A 25350-nucleotide genomic window follows, 5' to 3' on the forward strand; every position below is an offset into this window, starting at 1 on the left:
AGAAAGAAGTGAATGTTGCCTTAAATTTTGTTGAACTAACCAAGAATTGGAGGTGAGGGCCCTGAGCAGTGCTCTAGGAACTGGGAGTCCGTGGGACTTGTGGCTCAGTGCTCAGTTCTGGCAGTGCTGGGGTCATAGGGTCCTCTGGCCTCAAGACCCTCAGGATTACTCAAGCCTGTGCCTCAGGGCCAGGTGGGCTGGGGGCTGGACTCAGCCTCCCACGGGTGAGTCTCGAGCCCCGGGCTTTGAAATATTTCCCCAGACAAAACCAGGAATTTATTTTTATCTGAGAAATGAAGAGGTGCAGGGGCGGGGAGATAGCTCCAGGGTGTGTGTGCATGCTCTAATCCCGAGCACTGAGCACTGAGCATGCCCTGAACGTGGCCCAGTGTGGCCTGAGAAACAAAACAAAGTCCCCCAAATGAGAAACATAGAATTTTAAGTGAGGTTACTTCTACCCGACACTATATTCGCCTGTGAGATATTCCATGTCGTATCAGAGACAAGATTGAGGGCTCGTTTCTGTAGCAGGGGGACTTCTCAGTGCCCCCACCATTATTATATCACTGTGGTTGGCGGCCAGCCATCGTGGAAGAGATTGACAGGTACCAAACCTTTCTTAATAACACCAGGATCAGAATGTGTCGCAATTCACAGAGGTAAAATGACAAGCTCTCCCTGCTTTCCAGTATGATTCTTTTGGTGGGAATTGACTTACAAGAAGTCATATTGTAGACTTTGTCACATCATATTCCTTTTTATTTTTTCCACGTCAAATTCTTTTTTTTTATTTGAATCACCGTGAGATACAGTTACAAAACTCTCATGTTTGAGTTTCAGTCATATAATGATCGAACACCCATCCCTCCACCAGTGCACATGCTCCACCACCAATGTCCAGTATATCTCTCCCCCTTTCCAACCCTCCCCTTGCCTCCATGGCAGACAATTTCCCCCATGCTCTCTCTACTTGTGGGCATTACCACATTCTTAAGGGCTCGCCAGTACTGGCTTGGAAGGAAAGCGTGTAGGACAGTGGAGTTCTGAAACCCCCAGCTCTGTGGGCTGATGCTTTGTTTGCTATAACTTAGCCCAAGTTACTGAAACAGAAATTCTAAGTGTATTGTCTGTGGGCTCTTGATCCTTTGTTAAAGAAAAGTGAATATCTTAAAATCAATTTGGTCGTGTACACACACAGAAAGAAGAAATGTTTTTTAATTCACCAGTACGAATATTAATAGAACCAGAAGATTTGCAAAAGAGGGATGCAAGCTTGTTTCTGGGGTGCCGACTGTAAGTCTAGAGCCTGACTTTCTGGGCACTATGGGGAGTCACAGTGCTTGGAGCGTGGACCCCACATGTGACCAACTGGCGTTTGGGTCTGGCCAGTCGCTGCCCCTCCAGGGCCTCCTGCATGTGGCACTCGGCAGCCCTGCCCCCTTGCAGGTGTTGCTGGGGGGTGGCTTCGAGCCCCCGCCTGAGTTTATTCTCCAGGAAGCCGCCCCATCAGGCTGCAGGTTACTCCTCCTGTCCTTGACCTTGTTTCACTGGGGCCATGCCTGGCAGTGCTGGGGGAACCCGGGGTCACTTCCCGCAGTGCTCAGGATGCTGGACTCTGCCCAGCAGTGCTTGGGGGGTCATGCGGGACTGGGGCTGAACTCAGAAACTGGCCCATGCTAAGCACATGCTCTACCACGTGTGTTATTTCCCCTGGGCTGGCCCCTGGGCTGGTCTTTCCTTCTAAATCTTGGAACAATAGCCAGAATTCTTTTTCTCTGGAAGCTGGAAAAACAAGTAATTTCTGTATTTTGGTAATTGTAAGTCTAAATGGCGGGAGGGGCGAGAGGTTAGCACAGTCTGGCTCCATGGTTTCCACGCACATTGTTTCCTGAGCTAAACTCCAGTCAGCCTGTCCTCCAAATAAAGTGACCCAAACAGTAACAGCAGGTGTCTTTATGTCCAGGTGCCTCTTCTGCCCCTACTGAGCTTTGTTATTTGGGTTTCCGTGTCCCTGAGAGTTTGACTACCCCAGGTTGAACTAAGAAAGTGAATTTCTGATATTCCCTGTCTAAACTGATGGAGACCTCACAAAGATGCATTTTTGCATTGAGAATTTTGACCTGAAAATAAGTCTGCTAGTCATTTCCAGAAGTCAGTCAGTCAGTCATGTCACATGCGTGATCTAAGACTATGCTCTTCCGTTTAACCTGAGAAATAATTTGTAAGAGACATAGTAGGGCAAGTACTGCACTTGCCTTGCACACAGCTGACCTGGATTCAATCCCAGGCAACTTATAAGAACCCCCAAGCCCCACCAGGAGTGACCCTCGAGCACCAAGCCAGGAGTAAGCTCTGAGCACTGCTGACGGTGACCAACCTCAAAACAGAAACAGACTTTCAGAGCAATGGAATAGAACGGAGAGGGCAGGAGGAAACCCAGATCTATGGCAGTTACCTCACGACAGGGGAGCTGAGGAAAGTCTAGTGTTCCTCACGCACTAAGAGGAGCAAGGAAAGTCTCTTCAACAAACGTTACCAGGAAAACTGGACAGTGTCATGCAAACAAGGAAAAATGAAATGGACCTCTACCTCACACTACACAGAAAGATCGATTTTAGATGTTGAAGATCTTGATAGACTGGATCCATAAAACGCGTTGAGGAAATTAGAGGCAGACCTTCCACAGCTTCAACCTCAGAGGCCTCTTAAATGAATAAGGTTCGGCTCCACTGACAAAGTGAGCAAAAGCAAAAATAAATGGATGGGACTACAGTAAATTAGGCGGATTTTCTTTTGCACTGCGTATGTGAAACCAGAGATGTAGCACAGCAGGAAAGGTGTTGCCTTGCTGGGTTCAACCCCACGCCCCAGAGGGTCTCCTGAGCACTGTCAGCAGAGATCTCTGAGTGCAGTGCCAAGAGTTAGCACTGAGCACTGCTCGGCACCGCCTCCAGCCACATCCACTCCCCAAAGGAAAACACAGTTGCGAAATATTGCCAAGTCTGAAGCGTAGTTAAACGTATTTGAATGTATAAGAACTTAAATCATACGAATAATGGTGATTGTCGAAACTAGCTAGCGCGCATTCCTGATCGTCCTATTTTGTGGCACTTGACGAGTTCACAATAAAAAGCAAAATGAAACAAAAAGACATTCTGAGATTTAAAACCAACCCATCTCTAAAGAACTTTGTAAAAAAAAAAATCAAGGTGATGCAATTCGCGCTCTGCCTGGGGTTTCCATGTGTTTGTCTCCACCACAGGAGCCCGGCCAGCCCAGGTTATGGGCCATGTATCAGGTGTCCAGCCCCAGCCCCTGGCCGTGACTCTGCTGAGAAGCTCTATATTTGGATCTCTGTGTCACAGTTGATCCTTAGGCCTGTGGAGTAATGTACCCACTCAGTTCTCTTCTAGGAAGGACTGATATTTGTTTTGCCCCTGATGATCGTACTGAAATATCTGTGAAACAAGAATTTAATTTTCCGAGGGGTGTTTCTGTCCTCAGATAAAGAACGGGAAGTTCCTGTACTCCAAGTACTCAGGCCTCTTGTAAACTGGATGCAGGATTACTGTTTCAGAATTTATACACATCGCTGTCTTTGGGTCAGGAATACTTTAGTGCTACAGGGTTTAAGTTCTGAGATGATAAATATGCTGAGAGATTAAACAAACATAGGATTTTAACCAGCCAAAATAACATAAAACATATAAACTATAGTAATAAAAGTATGTTACTATAACATCAAGATTAGAATAATTTTGTCAAGGAATCTGACCACCGAGACACAAAGAAAACAAGAGAAATCTTCAGTGTTTTCTCCTAAAACTGAAATCCTAGTTAGAATCACTTATCAGTCTCATAAATTTTATTTAAAAAGATGTCCAGTTGTGGTTAATGTGATGTATGTGCTGTTTTTGCCTCAATGCAGTATTCATTTGGCCTATGTTTTCCATGGCATTTTACATGGTTGATTCTATATTTTAAACTTTCATTACTTAGGAAGTTATCACAGTGATAAAACTTGTGGTATTGATAAACAGAATGACTGCATCTCATCACAGCCAAAGTGACTATGACCCTCCACTCTTAGTTAGGTCTTAGAGTCTTTCTTTCCTTCCCTCATCCACTGTTTGGAAATTGGGTCTGTATTCCAATGACAAAGATCCGCCACTGTCCAGTTTGTCTGTTCTCTTAATATTCCCCAGGAAACCGAGATAGCCAGTATCTGTTCTTCTGCCTTTCACTGCACTTACCCTGATGCCATCCGGTTCAACCCATGTTTCAGCAATTGCGTAGTTTTGTCTTTTCTTACAGCATTCTATATATTCCATAACTTCTCGATCCATTCATCTGTCAAGGGACAACTAGGTTGTTTCCATGTCTTGACTATTGTACTAAGTACTGCAATGAACGTGGGTGTACACATAATTTTTCAAATGAATGCCGTTGTGTTTTGGGGGGGCAGGTGCAAAGAAGTGGGTATCTGGGTAAGATACATTATCATTTTGAGGCCCTTTTCTGTAGGGAGGAGCAGAAGTATAAGTAGAATCAATAGTTCCCAGTCAGGAAAGTCGTTGAAAGAGCTGGGATGCGTGCCTGGCGTGGGGGACAGTCTTGGTGGCCCCAGAGCCACTGAGGAGGACTGACCTGCCCGCACAAAAAAAAGAAAGAATTTTTTTTTGTTTTTTTTCCCTTTATTTTATTTATTTATTTTTTCAGTTGTAGATTTACAATTTTTTGTGTTTGGTTTCAATTATACAATGATCAGATACCCATCCCTCCACCAGTGCCCATTTTCCACCACCATGGATAATATCCCTCCCACCCCCATCCCCCCATCCCCCCTGTCTCTGTGGCAGGGCAATCCCCTGTGTTCTATCTCTCCTTTTGGGTGTTGTGGTCTGCAAAAGAGGCATTGAGTGGCAAACATGTTCAGTCCATAGTCTACTTTCAACATGCATCTCCCATCCTGGGAGGATCCTCCAAACATCCTTTATTTGGTGCTCCCTTCTCTATCTGAACTGCCCTTTCCTCTAGGATACCCGCTGGCCTCTAAGCTACGGAGTAATCCTCCTGGTGCTGATCTCAGCTATTCTTGGGTATTAATCTCATACTTTGTTACTTTATATCCCCCAGATGAATGCAATCTTTCTATGTCTATCCCTCTCTTTCTGACTCATTTCGCTTAGCATGATACTTTCCATATTGTACCACTTGTATGTAAATTTCATGACTTCATCTTTTCTAAGAGCTACATAGTACTCCATTGTGTAGATGTACCAAAGTTTCTTTAACCAGTCATCTGTTCTTGGGCATTCAGGTTTCTTCCAGTTTCTGGCTATTGTAAAGAGTGCTGCAATGAACAAACAAGTGCAGATGTCACTTCGACTATACATTTTTGCCTCTCTGGGATATATTCCCAGGAGTGGTATTGCTGGGTCAAATGGGAGCTCAATTTCTAATTTTTTGAGAATCGTCCATACTGTTTTCCAGAAGGGCTGAACCAGTGGACATTCCCACCAACAGTGAAGGAGGGTCCCTTTCTCGCCACATCCACGCCAGCATCGGTTGCTTTTGTTCAAGAAAGAATGTTTGAATAAAATGCCCCTTACATGTAGATTTAAAGGTTTATCCCTTATTTCCACAATGGCTTTTTATCATCATCAGTCCTTTCATCTATAGCAACATACTCACCAACACCTGTCATTTACACCGAAACATAAAAATCATCAGGGAAGTTTACATCCCAATTGGAACTACACAGGGCTGAGTTGGGTTTTTACGAAAAAAAAAATGTCAAAGATCAAACTTCCACGCTGAACTCTGCAAAACCAGTAGCATCTCCTGGTTATGTGGCATGCATGCTAAGGACACGCACTCTGCTGCCAACTGGTCCCTCACCTGGCGCTCAGTCAAGACAACTGTGCCTCTTCATCTAGAAGTGAGTCCTAGTTCCTCGGTTAGTTGTGAGGGTGAAACAAGTTGGTGCATAGCAACGGTCTGGGAGCATGTGGAGCAGTTAGGAATTTCGTAAGTAATGCATTCTAAATTTTCATTTGCCCCCAAGATGTTTATTATGTGTTTATGCCAAAGTATATGCAGTAGCAATGTATATATATGAAACAGTGTTGTATCTATTAGTAGCACTGTAGCACTGTCCTCCCATTGTTCATCATGTGTAATACACTGTACATCCAATTTAATATAAAATTATAAAATTTCAAAAATGTGAAAACAAGAATAAAATAAAATCAAGTTTTACCACCCTGAATCAAGTTTTACTACCCTGGGAATACATGTACTGAACTTTTCTCATTAATTTCAAAGCATGCATCTTAATGTCTTAAAATAAAAATAGATGGGCTTTGTTATATGTCAAAACCAAACCACAGTTATTTTTTTTAAAGTTTTTAGATTCTGAGAAAATGCAGGCATTAAACTTTGGCCAAAGCACAGTTTAAAAAATTACTGTCATGTGAAATATTCAAATTATGAAAACGTTTAAGAATTCCAATTACATATCTCATAGTCTTGCTTACTTCTTTGTTAGTTAGCCTTTACACAGCTGGCAGGAAGTAGATTTAAGGAATTTACTAGAATTAATATTGTGAAGTTAATACCATAGGTATTTGCATATTGAGGTGATATAAAATTGGGTATTACCAGTGATATTAAAATATGTTATTTATCTGTATTAATTTGCCCATGTTATTCCTTTTCTGAAAAATGTGCCGTGTTTTAATCAGAGTTTTGATTAATTGATTCATCATTCTTGGTGCTACACCCCTTACATCTTGGCTAGGAATGAGATGCTTTAATACATTCACCGTGACCACACAAGTGGATACCTTCCAATAAAAATATTGGTTTTCTTGCTTTTCCCAGAGTATGTAAACGGATTTGAAAAACATTTAGCAGAGGTACTATATTTTGGAGAGACAGATTCTCTGTAGATGGAGCAAGTTTAGATTAGATTTTCCCAAAGATCTTTCCAATCCCAAATTCCACTTAACTAAATGACCTTATTTGTACATTGATTTTGCTAATAATTACGTCTCTAAAGTTGTATTGATAGAGTCAGCATTCATAGAAAAGCAAAAGTTCTAAACACAGGCAATTAGAAAGACTACCTAATGTGTCTCAAGAGATTATACCAGCGGTTTAGGATGAAATCATACTTAGGGAAATTAATATTTAAAAAACAATTAATTTAAATAAATTAGGGTTAAATAAAGTTTATGTTATCATAAATTTAGTCAACTTACAACATTAACGTTGCTTGTTGTTTCACTCATTATCAATATAGTAAATTACCTTTGAAGTTTGAAATACAAAAGTTATGAAGCAAAAATGGTGCTATATCTCCTTGAGAAAACTGCAATTATTATATATATTTATATATATAATTATATATATATTTATAGGGTCTAGATTTAAGAAGTATTCTACTTGTGATTCAGAATCATCACAACATTACTAACTCTTTTGTTGGACAGAAAGTTGACAATGTGGAAGCAACACATTAATTTTCAGATTTTAGGTGACAGGTCAGAACTTTTCCACTTGCATCTTTTAAAAATGCTCTCAAAAGATTACCCTGACTGACCACAACACCCAAAAGGAGAGAGAGAACACAGGGGATTGCCCTGCCACAGAGACGGGGGGATGGGGGGATGGGGGTGGGAGGGATATTATCCATGGTGGTGGAAAATGGGCACTGGTGGAGGGATGGGTATCTGATCATTGTATAATTGAAACCAAAGCACAAAAAATTGTAAATCTACAACTTTAAAAAAAAAAATAAAATAAAGGGGGAAAAAAAAAATCTACATGAAATAGATAAATCCTATAAATGTAAAATAAAAAAAAAAAAAAAAAAAAAAAAAAAAAGATTACCCTGACTTCGTTAATCAATGATCAATGACAAAAAATTCCCAAGTCAAAAGTTCTAATATTTTTCTCAAAAATTCGCTTTCAAAATTAATCCCATCCACAGGGTTTGGAGACTGGTGGTTGCTCGGTGGGCCTCAGAGCATGTCCGTGCTTTGGTGCCAGTATGCTGTAGGTACCAAGGACCCTCGGAGGTCGCTCCAGGGAGGAGACGATGGGCAGGCACCCGCCTCGGTGTCCCCCTGAAGCAACGCGGGGAGGAGTGGCATGTGGGCTCTGCGTGGGCTCGGGGCAGCGCCTGCCCACTGCCTTTGCAAAGTAGTCTTCTCCGTGGGCACACTCCTGGAGGACTTTCTAGATCTTTTTCATGTCTTCTTCGCCCAGCGAGCACACATGTGCAAGGTCTTAGGATGAGTGTATGGAAAGCCACAATGAAAGCTGGTCTCTGTGGGGTCCAGCCCTTGCTCCTCTCTTAGGTAACGGAGAACGTTCACCCCTAATGAAGCCCACCCCCAAATCCAGACTTGAGTCCTTGAAGTTAATTATTAAAACCTTACATTTCTTGACTTCTCCCTCCACCAACACCTGCCCACTGACATTTATCCAGTTTCCTGGACCTCCTTTCCGGCTCTTCCTTGCCCAGTTCATTTCATTGCACGTCCTCTGTGCCTGCTTTAGGGCCCTTCTCCGGGAGGGTGCAGTGAGCTTTATTTATTTATTTTTATTATTTTTAATTTTTTGTTATATTTATTTATTGAATCACGTTGGGAAAAGTTACAAAGCTTTCAGGTTTAAGTCTCAGTCATACAATGATCCAACACTTTTCCCTTCACCAGTACTTATTTTTCACCACCAAAAACCCCAATATACCCCCTTCCCACCCCTCCCAATGCCTGTGAGGCAGATATTTCTACTTAACTCTCTCTCTACTTTGATTACATTCATTATTTCGACAAAAGATGGGTGCAGTGAGCTTTAAATGATGACACTAACCTCTAATCTCTAATGTTTCTTAAAGAATTAGAATACTCACTGCTTACACATCATTCTCGATTTTTTGGGGAGGGTGAGGGTGGGGTATACCTGGGGCTTATCCCTGTCTCTGTGCTCAGGGATCACTCCTGGGGGTGCCTGGGGGACCTTGGGGATGTCAGGAGTGGTGCCGGGAGAGGGGAATGCACTCACCCACTGGACTAACCCCAGGCCCCACCATTCTAGATTTTAAACACAAAGTATCCCTATCTGCGAGTTGCTTCCAGGGTAGAGTGATGTAGGAATTCTTCACTGCTGTGTGGTAGCCATAGGGCCTCCTCCAGGCTCACACCTCCATCCTCTAGGAACTTTCCAAGACCAGCAGTTTACAATTTATTGAATACAGTCATAAAAACTCGAAACAGCCTTGCCATCTTGTAATTAAAGTTTCTGTTATTTTTGAAGCACTGCAAGAGGATACTGAGTCATACTCGGGATAATTAACAAAATGTCAGAGCAAACGTTTGAGACTAAAGTAAGCAAGTGTTTGGATAAAATATTCTTAAAAGCTATGAAGCAAAACCGGTTGATCTCTCGATGGATTTTTTTTTTCCTGCTTTGCTTTTTGTGCAATGGATATGGTAAAGTGGAACTTTGATCCTGTTTTCCTTTGTGGCCAGAGTTTCATTGCATGGGCCGCTCATAAAGTTAACAAGCTAAGAACTCGTCTGCAATCCTAATGGATCAGTTATCTTGCTGGTAGCCTCGAGTAACAGATTATCCTTCGTGCCCTGGACAGCCGGTTCATAAATATTAGTCACCATGGAGACGGACAAGGGAGCAGAATGGCTCAATGGCAACTCACCTTAGAGCAAGCCAAGGCGCATGCCCGGAAGTGGATCAGGAGTTTCATTCTTTCTCGATACTAATAACTCGGCATTTACTTAATTGCTATAATTTGCTGCAAATTGAACTTCTAGGGCCCTCAAAAGTGTTAGTTGCTCTAGTTTTTCCATCATTTCTCTCTGGTCTCTACACTGAGTGGCTTACTGTGTTTACTAGAGACGTGCTGAGGTGAAAAGAACACGCTCTTAACCTTGTAACCTCGTTTCCTGGGACTGGGTGAATGACTCAGGGCAGAGGACAGGTCTCACCCACTGGGCGCTCCGAGCTCCATTCTATCAATGAATGGTCCCTGGAGTGCCTCCTTGGCTCTGGGCACTGCTAGGTGTGGCCCCTTTGAAAAAAAATATATCAAAACAAAACAATCCTTTGTTTTACTGGTTTTAATTCTACTTCTCTTTTCTACTTCTATTACTCATTAGTTCTGTGCCCTTCCTTCCTCCCTCTTCCCTTCCCTTCCCTCCCCTCTCCTGACCTCCCCTCCCCTCCTCTCCCCTCCCTTCTCCTCCCCTCCCTTTCCTTCTACTCCCCTTCCCTTCTCTTCCCTTCCCCTCCCTTCTTTCTTACCTTCTTTCCTTCCTTCCTTCCTTCCTTCCTCCCCTCCCCTCCCCTCCTTCCTTCCTTCCTCCCTCCTTCCCTCCCTCCCTCCCTCCCTCCCTCCCTCCCTTCCTTCCTTCCTTCCTTCCTTCCTTCCTTCCATCCTCCCTCCCTCCCTCCCTCCCTTCCTCCTTTCCTTCCTTCCCTCTCCTCCCCCCTCTCCTCCAATCCCCTCCTGTCCCCTCCTGTCCCTTTCGGCTCCCTTTCCCTCCCTCCTCCCCTCCCCCTTATGGGGTGCTAGAGAGTCAAACTTAGGTTATATATACTCAAGCCTCATGTACCACCTACCCAGTTGTGTTCAAGGACAATATGAAACCCAGGCATCCTGTTTGCTAAGTATTTGCTCAGCCTATTAGCTCTCTCTTGACTTTTATTGATACACTTCTCAATCTCCAAACCAAATATCTATTTCTTCCTTTGCTAAAATTTCATATACTTTTTTTGCAACAATGCTCAGGGGTGACTCCTGGCTCTGTGCTCAGGAATTATTCCTGGCATGCTCTGGGGACCACATGGGATGCTGGAGATAGAACCTGGGTCAGCAGCATGCAAGGCAAATGCCCTATCCACTGTGCTATCTCTCTGGTCCCCTACTTATATGTGTAAATGAATCAAATAAGATAATGGCACACAAGTCACTAAGACTTATCTTTCATGAAACAAATCTACTAAATTGGTTAGTAAAATTGGGTAGGGCTACCATTTATTTAACATATATTTGGTGCCAAGTTTGCTGCACAGTGATTTATATATATACATATATATATTATCTCTACTCTTCATAGTTCCAAAAGCTCCTTCACAACGCTCCTCTCCTTTGAGATGAGGAAATTGAGAGACCTGGGTGCTATTTGGGATACATGGTTCTCAGTTAGTCACCATACATAAGTCCACTGGGGTTCTGAACAGATTCCCAGGCAAGTGGTTTTTATGATTCAGCTTAATACTTGTTGAAGCAGGTAATGTTTCTGAGGAGTGGACCATTCTTGTCCTAGTGGTACATTGGGTTGTGTAGGAGGACACTTGGGGAAACACCAGTGTACAGACTGTACTTAAATATCCTTCATTTCCCCTGTCCCCCAGATGCAAAGGAGAAAGACGAGGAGAGAATTTAGAGGCAGGTCACCAGCTGTAGGATAGAACTGAATTTGATTAATAAACAAAGCCACATTTTCTCTGCTTTTAGCTCTTGCCTCTCACCTCCTCTCCCTCCCCAAACCTTGGTTGATGCCTCCATACCGCCTTACCTTGCTTGCAGTTCCTGACACATTCGGTCAACCTTTGTGGATCAGGGGAAATTGAGCTACATCAGCAGTAAGCAGGCAGGGAGAAGCAGAGATAGAACCTTCAATAAGGTTCTGTGGAGCTGCATGGCTCTGTGGAGCTCCCACAGTTTGCAGCGTGATGGTCATAGCTTTTACGACTGATGTTTTTGTCAAACAGCTGGGTGCAACCATTCTTTGAGCCCTTTGAAAATGATGCCTGTATTATTGAAAAACACAGGATATGATGATGATGATGATGATGACGATGATGATGATGCAGTGAACTGGAATCTCTTGCAACCTAAACTCTCTTTTTTGGTATGGAGGGCACACCTGGCTCTGTGCTACATATGGTGGGGACCGGGGTGGGTTGCTGCTCCCAGTGGTGCTCACGGCCCTGCATGGTTGGGGACTGAGTTGGGGACCTTCTGCATAGTCTGTGCTCAGCCCACAGAGTTTCCCCACTGCACATCTCCTTGTTCTGAACAGCCAGTGGGTGCTGCCCGCCCCGGGGATTGTTGGAGTAGCACACTGACTAGCACGTTCCAGGGAGAGCCCTCCCTTGCGTCCTGGAGGGGACTGTTCTAGGACCCCCTAGAATTATCCAAAAATCTCCCCATCCCAATTCTCTTCTACACAGAAGCTGGATCTGGAAATATTGGAAACCCTGCATATTCTTCGTATTCTTGAAATCATCCTGGCGGGCTTCCAGTTTCTCATGAAGTGTGAGTGCTGGTGCAGAGCTGGGCCGCGCTGCTCAGGGAGTGGTGAGCAGGCAAGGCTGTCCATGTGCACTCAGCCCTCGGGCCTTGTCCACAGCTTCTGCCTCAGGTGGGCTGATGCAGCACCTGTCAACGGCCACAAGGGTTGTGGTTGTTACTCGTTTAATTGGGGTGAAATGTAAATTTGTGAACATATATTTAAGCCCTCTATAAAGCAGGTCTCACCTGGGGAAAACTTTCTCTCCAGCATAATCTTTCTGACATAATAATAATTCTCCAGCATAATTCTTACTGGGACTTAAGTAGTAACATGGTTGCAACAGTGTCAACATTGATGCTGACTTAAGTAGTAACATGGTCGCAACAGTGTCAACACTGATGCTGACTTAAACAGTAACATGGTTGCAACAGTGTCAACACTGATGCTGACTTGAGTAGTAACATGGTTGCAACAGTGTTAACAATGATGCTGACTTAAACAGTAATATAGTTGCAAGAGTGTTAACACTGATGCTCACTTAAGTAGTAACATGGTTGCAACAGTGTTAACACTGATACTGACTTGAGTAGTAACATGGTTGCAATAGTGTTAACATTGATGCTGATTTAAACAGTAACATGGTTGCAACAGTGTCAACATTGATGCTGACTTAAACAGTAACATGGTTGCAACAGTGTCAACACTGATGCTGACTTGAGTAGTAACATGGTTGCAACAGTGTTAACAATGATGCTGACTTAAACAGTAATATAGTTGCAAGAGTGTTAACACTGATGCTCACTTAAGTAGTAACATGGTTGCAACAGTGTTAACACTGATACTGACTTGAGTAGTAACATGGTTGCAATAGTGTTAACATTGATGCTGATTTAAACAGTAACATGGTTGCAACAGTGTCAACATTGATGCTGACTTAAACAGTAACATGGTTGCAACAGTGTCAACACTGATGCTGACTTGAGTAGTAACATGGTTGCAACAGTGTTAACAATGATGCTGACTTAAACAGTAATATAGTTGCAAGAGTGTTAACACTGATGCTCACTTAAGTAGTAACATGGTTGCAACAGTGTTAACACTGATGCTGACTTGAGTAGTAACATGGTTGCAATAGTGTTAACATTGATGCCGACTAACATGGTTGCAACAGTGCTAACGCTGAAGCTGACTTAAGTAGTAACATAGTTGCCACAGTGTTAAGGATGCTTGGGAAGTGCAACTACTGCGTCTCGGGACCCGGCGGGACCCCCGCCCAGCCCACTGCAGGGGCTTCTCCCGTGCAAAGGCCGCCGGCAGGGCACACACGCGGGCACAGCACCCCGGGGAGCGCGAGCGCCCCGGCTCCAGGGGAGCCTGGCCGCCGCGCCCGCAGCTCCGCCGGGGCGGGCGGGGCGCAGGGGCGGGGCGCAGGGCGTGGCGTGGCTCGGGGCGGGGCGTGGTCCAGGGGCGTGGCGGAGCTCAGGGGGCGGGGCCTCCGGGAGCAGGGGGCGTGTCCGCCGCCCGGGGGACGGGGCCGGGACCCAGACCGCGGGCGTGCAGGGGGCGTGTCCGCCTCCGGGATCGAGGGCGGGGCCGCGGTGCGCACGGGGCGTGTCCCCCCGTCCGGGGGCGGGGCCACGGGGCAGGGGGCGTGTCTTCCCCGGGGCCGGGGTGCTGGCGGTCCGCGGCCCGAGTGGGCGTGCCCGGCCGGGGGCGGGGCCGCGGGGTGGGCGAGTCCGGGCGGGGGCGGGGCCGCGGGGTGGGCGTGTCCGGGCGGGGCGGGGCCGCGGGCGCGGGAGGCGGAAGTTCCCGCGGGCCGCGCGCAGGCTGACGCCCCGGGAGTCACTTGTCAGCGCTCGTCGGAGGCGGCGGCGGCGGCGGCAGCTCGGCCGGGTGAGCGGCGGCCCCGGCGCGGGGGCTCGGGCCGGGCGTCGCGGGGCCGCCGGGGCCGGCGAGGGGGCGGGGGGCCCCGGGGGTCGCCGCGGGCCGCCTCAGGTGTCCCACGCGCGGGCGTGGGCGGGCGCGGGGCCGCGGCCTGACGGGGCCCCCGGGAACGGCCTGGGGCTTTCCCGGGTCCGCCCCGAGGTGCCGGGGGTCCCGCCCGGAGGGGGCTGAGGCGGCTGCGGTCCCGCCCTGAGGTGCGCGGGGTCCGCCCCGAGGTGCGGGGCTCGGGCGCGGGCTCTGCCCTGAGGGGCCGGGTCCGCCCTGAGGTGCCGCCCTGAGGTGCCGCGGCCGTGCGGGGCGTCCCGGGCGGGCCTGGGCGGGGACGGAGGCGCGTGGCCGGAGGTGCCCGAGCGCCGGGTGTGTGTGTGGGGGGTGGGGGTGGGGGGTTTCCCTCCGGGCTCTGCGCCGCCCTGGGGCGCGCACGCCCCCCCCCCCGCACCCGGAGCACTGCGGAGGGAATCCCCGAGCCCCTCCCCGGCCGGCCGGGACTTCCCAGCCCCTCCCGCGTGCTGCTCCCCGCACGGGCCGGGAGGGAGGGTCAGGGCGTGAGGGAGGGTCAGGGCGTGAGGGAGGGCGAGGGGTGAGGGAGGGTCAGGGTCTGAGGCAGGGTCAGGGGTGAGAGAGGGTCAGGAGGTGTGAGGGAGGGTCAGGGGTGAGGGAGGGTCAGGGTGTGTGAAGGAGGGTCAGGGCGTGAGGGAGGGTCAGGGCGTGAGGGAGGGCGAGGGGTGAGGGAGGGTCAGGGTCTGAGGCAGGGTCAGGGGTGAGGGAGGGTCAGGGGGTGTGAGGGAGGGTCAGGGCGTGAGGGAGGGTCAGGGTGTGTGTGGGAGGGTCAGGGCGTCAGTGAGGGAGGGTGAGGGGTGAGGGAGGGTCAGGGCGTGTGAGGGAGAGTCAGGGGTGCGGGAGGGTCTGGAGATGTGAGGGAGGGTCAGGGGTGAGGGAGGGTCAGGGTCTGAGGGAGGGTCAGGGGTGCGGGAGGGTCTGGAGGTGTGAGGGAGGGTCAGGGGTGAGGGAGGGTCAGGGTCTGAGGGAGGGTCAGGGGTGCGGGAGGGTCTGGAGGTGTGAGGGAGGGTCAGGGGTGAGGGAGGGTCAGGGCATGTGAGGGAGGGTGGGGTAAAGGAGAGTCAGGGCGTGAGGGAGGGTCAAGGCGTGTGAGGGAGGGTCAGGGGGTGTGAGGGGGGTCAGGGTGTGAGGGAGGGTCAGGGGTGAGGGAGGGTCATGGCGTGAGGGAGGGTCGCTTCCTGGCCGGGTCACAGGCTGGTAGGGGTCACCGGCAGCCTGTGAAATCTCCCTCTTCGTGCCCATCTGACCTTTGTGCCGCCGCCACCATCCCCTTTCCCTGAGGACTTTCCCTGCCCCGGGAAGCCGTTAAGTTCCGCGGCTCCCGGGAGTTGGAGGCTCTCGGGTCCTCCCGTCCATTTATAGCCAGCGGCTGGCCCGCGCCCCGCCCGCAGGTCCTGGTGCCTCCTGCGCACCCATGGGCGCGGGAGCAGGTGCTGTGGCTGGGTGTCCGGGCTCTGCAGCCAGAAAGCCCAGGAGTTTCTGGGTATTTGTGGTGCGGGAGTTTCCCGACTTAAATTTCCCTAAAGAACCAGATTGACTTTTTTCCCCCCTTTTTTTCTTTTTCTTTTTCTTTTCTTTTTTTTTTCTTTTTGGGTCACACCCGACAATGCTCAGGGGTTCTTCCTGGCTCTGCACTTAGGAATCACTCCTGGCAGTGCTCGGGGACCCTATGGGATATTGGGGATTGAACCCGGGTCTCCCCGCTGTGCTATTGCTCCCGCCCCCAGATTGACTCTTAAGGTCCACTAGAAGAGGGAATCCACTTGCTCTTAGTGTGGCCTCCTGGTCCAAGCGTCTTTCTCTGCCACTGTCGATCTAGTGTGATGGGACAGAGTTTGGAAGACTGTTTTAGGGCGGGGAATATAAAGGGTGGCTTGCCTGATCCAGCCTCCGAATGACGTGTGTCTGAAACGACTTTGTTGGCCTCTGAGCCACACCTGGAGGTGTGCAGGGCTTATTCCCGTGTTCGTGCTCAGGGATCACTTCTTTTGGTGCTCTGAAATTGTGTTTGGTGTCAGGGACCCACCAGGGTCGCTTGCATGCCAGGCAAGTGCCTTAACCTCCTCCATTGTCTCTCCAGCCCCAACTTGAAAAAATAAAATAAAAAGATGTGGAAACGTTTGCAAATACTGACTTTTATTGTGCCAGAGATTTGAATTGGGGTTGGTGGGATGTTGAGGCCTTGACTCCTGTATTATTTTTAGCACCATTATTTGCAGCACTGTTACTGGTAGGATTTCGTGGGTACCCCCTTTCCAACACCACACCTTCCACCACCATTTTTCCAGTCCCCTTCCCCATCCTTGAATATTTAAAGAGAGAGATACTATATTCTTCCTAGTATTGCTTTACAAAGTATCTCCACTCTCCAGCCGGGGAGGCAGTGTAGAGGTTAAGGTGTGTGCCCTGCACCTGCTGACCCAGGTCAGAGAAGGGTCACAGCCTTGGAGTGGAGGCCCTGAGCACTGGCCTGGTGACTGGGCTGTTCCCCGGGGCTAGTGCTCCTGATGAACACTTTTCCTCCAGGCCTAGATGGTGCTGTTCTGGGTCTCCAGGCTGGCCCCTGAGCTACAGAATTGCCTCTTACTTGTCTGAAGCAAAAGTGATATTGCTTTAATAGCAGAATAATATACTTCATCCTTATAAGTTGAAATATAATTTTTTTTTTTTGCTTTTTGGGCCACACCCAGCGGTGCTCAGGGGTTACTCCTGGCTCTGCACTCAGGAATTACTCCTGGCAGTGCTCGGGGGACCATATGGGATGCTGGGAATCGAACCTAGGTCGGCCGCGTGCAAGGCAAACACCCTACCTGCTGTGCTATTGCTCCAGCCCTGAAATATAATTTTTATTTTTGATTTGGGGCCACACCCGACAGTGTTCAGGAATAGTCAGCATAGTCAGCATTCAGGAATCGCTCCTCGTGGGGCGCAGGAGATCATGTGGTATGCAGGGGATTGAGTCGGCTACATGCAATGCGAGTGCCCGGCCCACTGTACTATTACTCTGGCCTCTGATTTGGATTTATTTTTATTTTTTCGCTTTTTTGGGTCATACCCAGCGATGCACAAGAGTTACTCCTGGTTTATGCACTCAGGAATCACTTCTGGCGGTGCTTGGGGGACCATATGGGATGCTGGGAATTGAACCTGGGTCAGCCGTGTGCAAGGGAAACGCCCTACCTGCTGTGCTATTGCTCCAGCCCCTGATTTGGATTTCTTAAGTGAAGCTGAAATGCACAGGCAAACAAATGTACAAAGTGGAGGGATAGTAAAAATGATTTTGTTTTTGATTTTTCAGTTTTTGTTTTTGAGCTGCACCCGGTGGTGATTGGGTTTCTCCTGGCTCTGCACTCAGGAATTATTCCTGGCAGTGCTCAGGGGACTCTATGGGATGCTGGGAATCAAACCCAGTCGGATCTGTGCAAGGCACGTGCTCTATAGGGGATTGAGTCTGTACTATCTCTCAGCTCCAAGAAAAATAATTTTGAATTAAGCCTAAACTCAAATCTTTATCTTATAAATTCAACAAAGTGGTGTAGAGTACTTTTATATGAAAGAATCCACAAAGTAGTTTGTAGCAAGTTGTAAATGGTTCAAGTGTCTAGAATTACATTCTTATAAGGAATTTTTAGACTATGGAAATGGGTGTGAAGTTAGAAATCACGTACATAGATCCCTTTTCTTCAACTGAAGTAAGAATTTAATATCCACATATCCTCATATTTCTATATTCCTCAAACAGTGAACATGACTTAGTTGAATTTCTATTAAAATGCCATAATTGTAATAAGATTTTAAATATATGTTGTTGTTTATGATCTGTTTTCTTTCAGTTTCTTTCATTCTTTGACATTGGACGTTGCACCATCCGAACCATGAGCAGCTACAGTGTGTCCTTGGTTGGCCCAGCTCCCTGGGGTTTCCGGCTGCAAGGTGGCAAGGATTTCAACATGCCTCTGACAATCTCTAGTGTAAGCAAACTTTACAGATTTTATGACAGATGTTCATTCAGTGCTTGGCCCTTGGAAAACTCAGGGTTGTGTTGTTGAATGTTTTGGATGACTTCAGCACTTACTGCAAATGCTTATGGGATTTTATCTCAACAAACAGTTATATATGTATAATAAGGGATGATGAGTGGGAGTTAGCAAGATTCCTAATTTTAATTAGATTTATTTCATCTTTCTTCATCTTACTAATAATAATGAAATGGAAAGAACTTAACTCGGGCTAGACTCCAAATTTTTGATCTGGCGTGAATTTGGGCAATTCTCCGAACCCTGGTTTCTTCCATGTAATTTTAGAAGGTTGCACTCTGAAATTTTTATGGTTCATTTCAGTTCTAAAAGCTGTTTATTAAAGGCTTTGATTAATATTGACTAAAACGACTGTTTTTGATGTTATTTCCTCTGTTCACTTTCTGGTGAGGTGACAGCCAACAGCAAAATGACTTCAAGCTTCCTTCCTTTGAAGAGGAAAGGAGGGGTTTGGATCTTTGAATAGTCAGCCTGTGAAGAAGTGGGGTTTGTCTGTTTCCCTCTTTCTGGATTTGGTTTGAGTGTATCCTGTGTGTATATTTGAAGATATTCTTTCATGGTGATGGTACTGATAAGGATAGTGATTACAGGGTTCATTGACTGTCAGGCACTGCTTCACTTTCATCACCAGGAGGTAATTATTGCTGTTAATTACTTATACAACTTTCCAAAGGATATTTTTTTTTCTGTATGTTCAAGTAAAAGTGGTAACACCTCTTAATCAAGTGATAATGTGTTACTCATATGGTGTCACAGTTTGCTTTTTCCCTCTACTGTGTACTGAGGATAACTTTCTTTATAAAAGGCTTCATTGTTATTTTGTATTTTGAGAGTTGAACTGTAGGGAAACTGCATTTATTTGCACAACTGTGCCCACGCCTCCTTTTGCCTCCCTTTTTTTTTTTGGTTTGTTTGATTACTAGGGGCTTGGAGGGAGGAAGTTGAGAGGATATAGTGATTTGTTGTTGTTTGGTCTTATTTTCTGTTTTTTTGTTGTTGTTGTTAATTGTTATTTTTTGTGATGGCAGGGATGGAACCCTGGTCTCACTTATTATTGAGTCATCTCCCTAGCCCTTGGATGGCATTTATGTGGTTTCCAGTGTTACTGTTATTCATATTATTGCGATAGGTTACACAATATACATAAATATATTCTATAATTTTCGTAGGTTTCTCCAGTTTACACTTTGTGCAATAGATGAGAATACTTATCCCCCGCCCCATGCAGATGACTTGCTGTTTCGGGTGCATCATCTCATTAATTCTCAGACTAAACTGTGCTGAGAATTCACATGTCTTGGATGGATGAGCTGACGGTCAGAATAATGTCACTATGCTGCCTAACATTATATATTAAATTTAGTAGATTGCTTCTCTGATCAGCCATTTCGAAGTTACTGCTTTCATTTATATATGTAAAAATATAAATTTTTAATTATGTATTGTGTGTGTGTGTGTCTGTGTGTGTGTGTGTGTGTACACTTATATGTATATATCCCCAACTTGATTTTTTTGGGGGGAGGCCACATACGTTTGTAACAGTTTATCAAAATATTGCCAATCTGCTTTTTATGAACGAAATGCCCCTTGTTTTTGATTGTGGACTTTTAGTGTCTTTTTCCCTTGTAGTGTCAGGAATTGAACTCAGAGCCTTACACATGCAAGCCGAGTGCTCTGTTACTGGGCCACATCCCCAGACCTTGACATGGAAGTTATCTTCATTACCAATTTCTATCTTGGTTACCATTTTCAGATTTTATAAGGGTGTGTGTGTGTGTGTGTGTGTGTGTGTGTGTGTGTATGTCCCAGCCTGCAAGTTTTAAGATTTTTATGGTTGGCTGAAGTGTTCGGTGTAAAGCTTCCACGTGAAAGTGTGTTCTGTGACTTATTCTAGTCTGAGCCAGCTGCTTCCCCTGCTTCCCCCTCTCCCCCTCCAGACTCGAGGAATGGAACAGTTTTTGAAATTTGCCTGTTTTTTATGCTCCTCCTATTGTTATTGTATGGTTAGAATTATCTATGATAATGGAATAAAGGCACTAGCTTAAAATACTTCCATCTTTGCTGAAAAAAGATCCAGAAACAATTTGTACCTAAGAAGACACACTCAGTTGTCATTTGTTGTTCGGTATTAAAAATACAAATGGCGCATGTCCATTTTGTGGTGCCATACCTTTGTAAAAACCCCAGTTTTTGTGCTTCAGTCCCTGGCAAACAACTTGAGGCACTAACTCTGTGTTATGTTGCTGATACAACAGAACACTGTGTACACACACATGTGCCCTCCCCTGGCACAGAAGAAATGCTTTCCTCGTGTAGACAGAGTGCTAATTAAAGGATTTTGAACACGCTGATTAAAAGAGACGGTAACAAAGCTGCCGAGTTATTTCTGTTCTCTTACAAAAGTCTCAGCCATCCACGATGACCTTTTCTGCCTTGTGCAGTGGGGCACGCCATTCATTCTGGACTGGAGAGCAGGGGAGGGGGAGAGAGGGAGGGAATGTTGGCTCATCTGTGCTCTGGGCTGTCAGCCTTTCTTGGTCGTTATTTTTAACCCCTTCTGTAGTTCAGTTTAAACATGCCTGGTGATGTTGCCTCATAAAGATGTGTATCTAATACTAACTTATATTGTTTTAGCAAGATTATTGATGTCATAGCTCTTTTTAATTACTTCTCGCATTATACTTACTCTGCTTTAATTATGTAAGATTATTGGGATATATTTCACTGACCACCAGATGATTTAATTAATGGTATCAAGAAGCAATTAAAACTAAATCATACCTTAAAACATGTAATTTGGTGATTCTCTTTATTTTGTAATACATATTAAATTCTTAGCAAGCTCTGGTACATGCTCTTCAATTATAAAATTAAAATGAAAAACTAGAGACTTGAAATGTCAAATTCCCGTACTCAGTGGAAACGTGAAAATTCGGATTATTTTTTGAATCTTAAGGTGCTTGCTTACCTGGAACACGGCTGATGTGGGTTCTGATCCCAGGCACTGCATATGGTTCTCTGATCACTGCCTGAGCACAGAGCCAGGAATAGCCCCTGAAGACCACCAGGTGTGGCGCCCAGCCAAAAAATAAAAATAAAAATAAAACAAAGAGCCCAAAACAATAGCAGCAACAAGAAAACTAAAGTAAAAACACAGGATTGTGCTTAGCTAGAAATCTGTATCTTTTTATTTAGAGTTCAAGAGTACATACTTCCCCACTCCGGTCAAGGTATCCAAAGGGCTATTTATGTTTCCTTATAGCATTGAAACTGTGTTACCAAATGTATATGACAGTGGGATGGGACTTGAACATTTATTCCTTGAGTCTTTGTTTTTACCAGCACATAATTATGATGAATATCACTTATATGTTAAAGTATACAAACTATACAATTTTAACATTTCACTTCTATTTAGTTATTCCATAGAGTGTGAATTTTGTATACTTAACTGACTTTCTAAGGTAAGATTGCTCATTTCTATAAACTTTTATTTTGTGTGTGTGCATGTGTGTGTGTGTATTTATGTGGTCAGGGATCAAACACAGAGTCTTCATTCTGAAAGGCGGGTGCCACTAAGCTATCCCTCTGCCTCTAATTCCTGCAGTCCTGCAGAGTTTAAAAGGGTCTTCAGTTCTCTGTAAATGTTCACGATGACCTGTCACTGACTTCAGCTTTCTGTCTTTAAAGTGGAGTGCGGATTACAGGAGTTTACAAACTCTTTTTATGACACTGTGTTTGTGGAATTGCCTGGAAGCCTTGGAATTTGAGGATGGGTTTCATTGGAGCATTGTGGGTTTGTTGTTCTTTGCCAGTGTGTTTTATAAGCAGAAATAGGAGACTTGTTGCATAATTCTAGGCCAAATTTTGGCAAGTGAGTGTTCCTCATGATGGAATGAAAAGGATGATATTATTTGTGAATAATATCCTTAAAATACAGTATTCTAAAGTTGAAGCACTATTGTATGTTGTTTTCCCATGTGCGATATTAACTGTTAGTAGTTGGATTTCCTGAAGTTGTTCTCTCAATTTTTCATACACACGTATATAACATTTCTTTCACAGATAAGAATGATGTCCATCTTTCTAATAACAGAATAATAATGACTTTGATTCTCAAGAGTTAGGGGAGGATCAAATTAGAAAGGATTTTGGTGGGATTTGAGAGGCAGAAGAAACGTACCATTGGAATATGGAATCCTGTGTGGGTGTATGTATGATATGAAACAGAGAAGTAAGAATCATGGCAACAGTTTGCTGTGAAATCCAGGAAAAAAAGGGGTCCTTTCTGGGAGCATTAAACCTGGCAGAGAGTATTGGGCCATGTCACGATTGGTAGAAAAAATAAGCACCATAACTTAAAGGTGTTGTGTGGTCAGTGAAAAGAAAACTAAAGGTGTTCTCAGTTTCACTGGGTATTGATTATTTATGTGGGGTTGGATTCCTACAGAAGAAATGACCTGAACTGGTCCTTGAAGGATAGAATTTGAACAATTCTTTCTGTTGGTTTTGAGTGCCAAGGGAAGAAGAGACTGTTCTTGCCAGTGCTTGACAATTCGGGGTGGAATTGTGAGTGTAGTTGAGTGATTCGCCAGACAGACCAGCTGCAGAGTTTTCCTCCTAGAGGAGGATAGAAAGAGACTTCAGTCCCTCACGCTAAAATGGGAGAGCCATCCTACTTTGAATAAATGAACCCATTGTTACTTTTAAGCTGTTGAGTATTTTCTTTTACAGTCCCTCCCAACTACCCTGTCATTGTGCCAAGTTAGGAAGTTAATTTAGTTTGTGTAGCTACATAATATATAGTTTATGTGGATATCCACCCCTCTCGGACTTTAAAATAGTAGTTAACATTTGTGTGAGGCTCAGAAACCTGTTTTTTTTTCTTCTCCACGTGGTAGTTTTCTATTATATGTGGTCCTGAAGGTCAAGAATCCTAAGACACTCTCAAGATACTTTTTCTGGTCTGTCATTTGCAAATAAACAAAACTCTTTTCACTATGTTTTGTTGCAGATTAATAGTTTTATTGAAAGAGAGTGGCTTCCTTGTTTAGATTGGCTGAATGGTGGGGTTTGGGAAAGTTATTTGTTAAAAGGGATTTTGCTGGTATGCAGAATTTTTGTGTTTGAAGGAGGAAATTATTGTAGTGATGGAGTGAACCAAGAGTAGCCTTTTAGATCTAATCAAAGATTTTCATACATCTACTCTTCCATTCAACGAGTTAGGAATAAAAATCTACCTACTTAAAATGAGAATACAGAAACCTAGGCTTTTTAATGGCTTTTGAGAACTTTGAGGCAAGTGCTTCTGTGTTGTGAGTGTACTTCTAGTTGTCTTTGTTTGGAGCATCTTGTTTGCAGCAGTTCTTACCCAGAGCCCCATGCCACAGGACCAATCGTGGCCTTTCCCCCAATTATAACTGCAAGAGGAGAAACATGATAGCAGTTAGTTGGTGTAGAAGCAAACATTACTGTGGACAGAGTAGGGGTTGTTTCTTTGGTGTAAGGCATAATTATCTTCGGTAGAGACTGTAAGGTTTGATTTGTTGTTGCTGTTGCTGTTAACTTTTTTGAGATGCAGAAATATGAGTATGTAATATGAACACTGAAAGTCAGGACCTTAGCATGTGGAATGTATATGTAAGCAACTGTGAGCACTGGCCATGGGAAGCAGTAATTTAGGCATCTTTTTTTTTAATTTTTATCAGTGAAACACCATGAGGTACAGTGGTAGACTTACAAATTTTTGTGCTTGGGTTTCAGTTATACAGTGATCGAATACCCATCCCTCCACCAGCGCCCATCCTCCACCACCATGGGTCCCAGCATCCCTCCCACCCTTCATTCCCCCCTCCCACCCTGCCTTTGTGGCAGGGCATTCCCTTTTGTTTTCTCTCTCCTTTTGGGTGCTGTGGTTCGCAAAAGAGGCATAATTTAGGCATCTTTTGATGCAGAGTGGTAGAGTGTTATATTGACTGTCTCTCTCTCTCACCCCCCATGTGCCCTCTTTTGGTGAAGCGAGAAGGTTTTTATTGAGACTTATTTAGAAAGATGTTAGAGGAGAGAAGGGAGAGATACATGTTTGAGAAAGAACACCGGCTTCTCCAGAGTGGGAATAAGCAGGCAAGAACACAGAAGCCATCGAGATAGGTGTCCGGGGGAGACCGGGCGTGATGGGTGGACCTTCATCACTGTTATTAATGAGGTCGGGCTGTTTCTGTTGCTTTTGTGCCACACACGCGATGCTCAGGGTTACTCCTGGGTCTGCACTCAGAAATCACTCCTGGCTCGGCTTGAGGAGAACCATATAGGCACAGGGTCAGCCATGTGCAAGGAAAGCAACCCACCCACTGTATCACTGAGGCCCTAAAGTTGGCTGGAAATTTTTTTTCATTATGGCATTTTTTGGTTTGTTTGTGGGTTTTTCGTTCTGTTTTGGTGCTGGGGACTGATCTCAGGGTCTCACATGGGGAAAAGATGCTCTACCACTGAACTTTCAGTTTTCTTGTTTTTATTTATTTATTTATTTATTTTTAGGTACTATAATATTTATGAATGATCATGGAAGAGCAACATTGAATGTGTATTTAAAATTTGGTTTGAAATAAGTCTTTTATAAATTGTTAAAACTGAGTTTCTCAAATTGTTTATTTTCCCCTCCCTGCATCTGTCCTGTTGCTAAGTAGACTCTACCCTTCTGTAAATATCCTGATTTTTATTACAGCTGATTTTGGCACCCATTTTGTGTGATAGTCACTGGAACAAAGTTCCTGAACCTCCTGGGCATTTGTTCTTCTGAGGTGTGGTTGCAGCAAATGTCTCCAATAGGCCTAACTGGAGAAGAATAAATTCACAGAGAGTGACAGGAGGGACTGAAAAAGAGAAAAGAGTGATATATATATATATATATATGTATGTATATCTGGAGAAAAGAAGGAAAAGTTTACAAAGGCCACAGATGGGTCATATTTGGTACTCAA

General features: G+C 45.2%; 1 protein-coding gene across 7 annotated transcripts in view; it reads left to right on the plus strand.

The window, feature by feature from the left end:
* Positions 1-14140: 14140 nt before the first annotated feature.
* The window catches only part of PDLIM5 (PDZ and LIM domain 5), a 171388-nt gene continuing 160178 nt past the window's right edge, over positions 14141-25350 (plus strand). For all 7 annotated transcript variants that reach the window (XM_056106627.1, XM_056106628.1, XM_056106629.1 and 4 more), the window contains exons 1-2: positions 14141-14222; positions 18167-18304. In XM_056106627.1, coding sequence (XP_055962602.1) covers positions 18209-18304 — 96 coding nt within the window. In that variant the 5' untranslated portion in view covers positions 14141-14222; positions 18167-18208. The remainder of the gene's footprint in view (positions 14223-18166; positions 18305-25350) is intronic.

Source organism: Sorex fumeus, unplaced genomic scaffold, assembly GCF_029834395.1.
Source record: "Sorex fumeus unplaced genomic scaffold, SorFum_2.1 ptg000136l, whole genome shotgun sequence".
NCBI lineage: Eukaryota > Metazoa > Chordata > Mammalia > Eulipotyphla > Soricidae > Sorex > Sorex fumeus.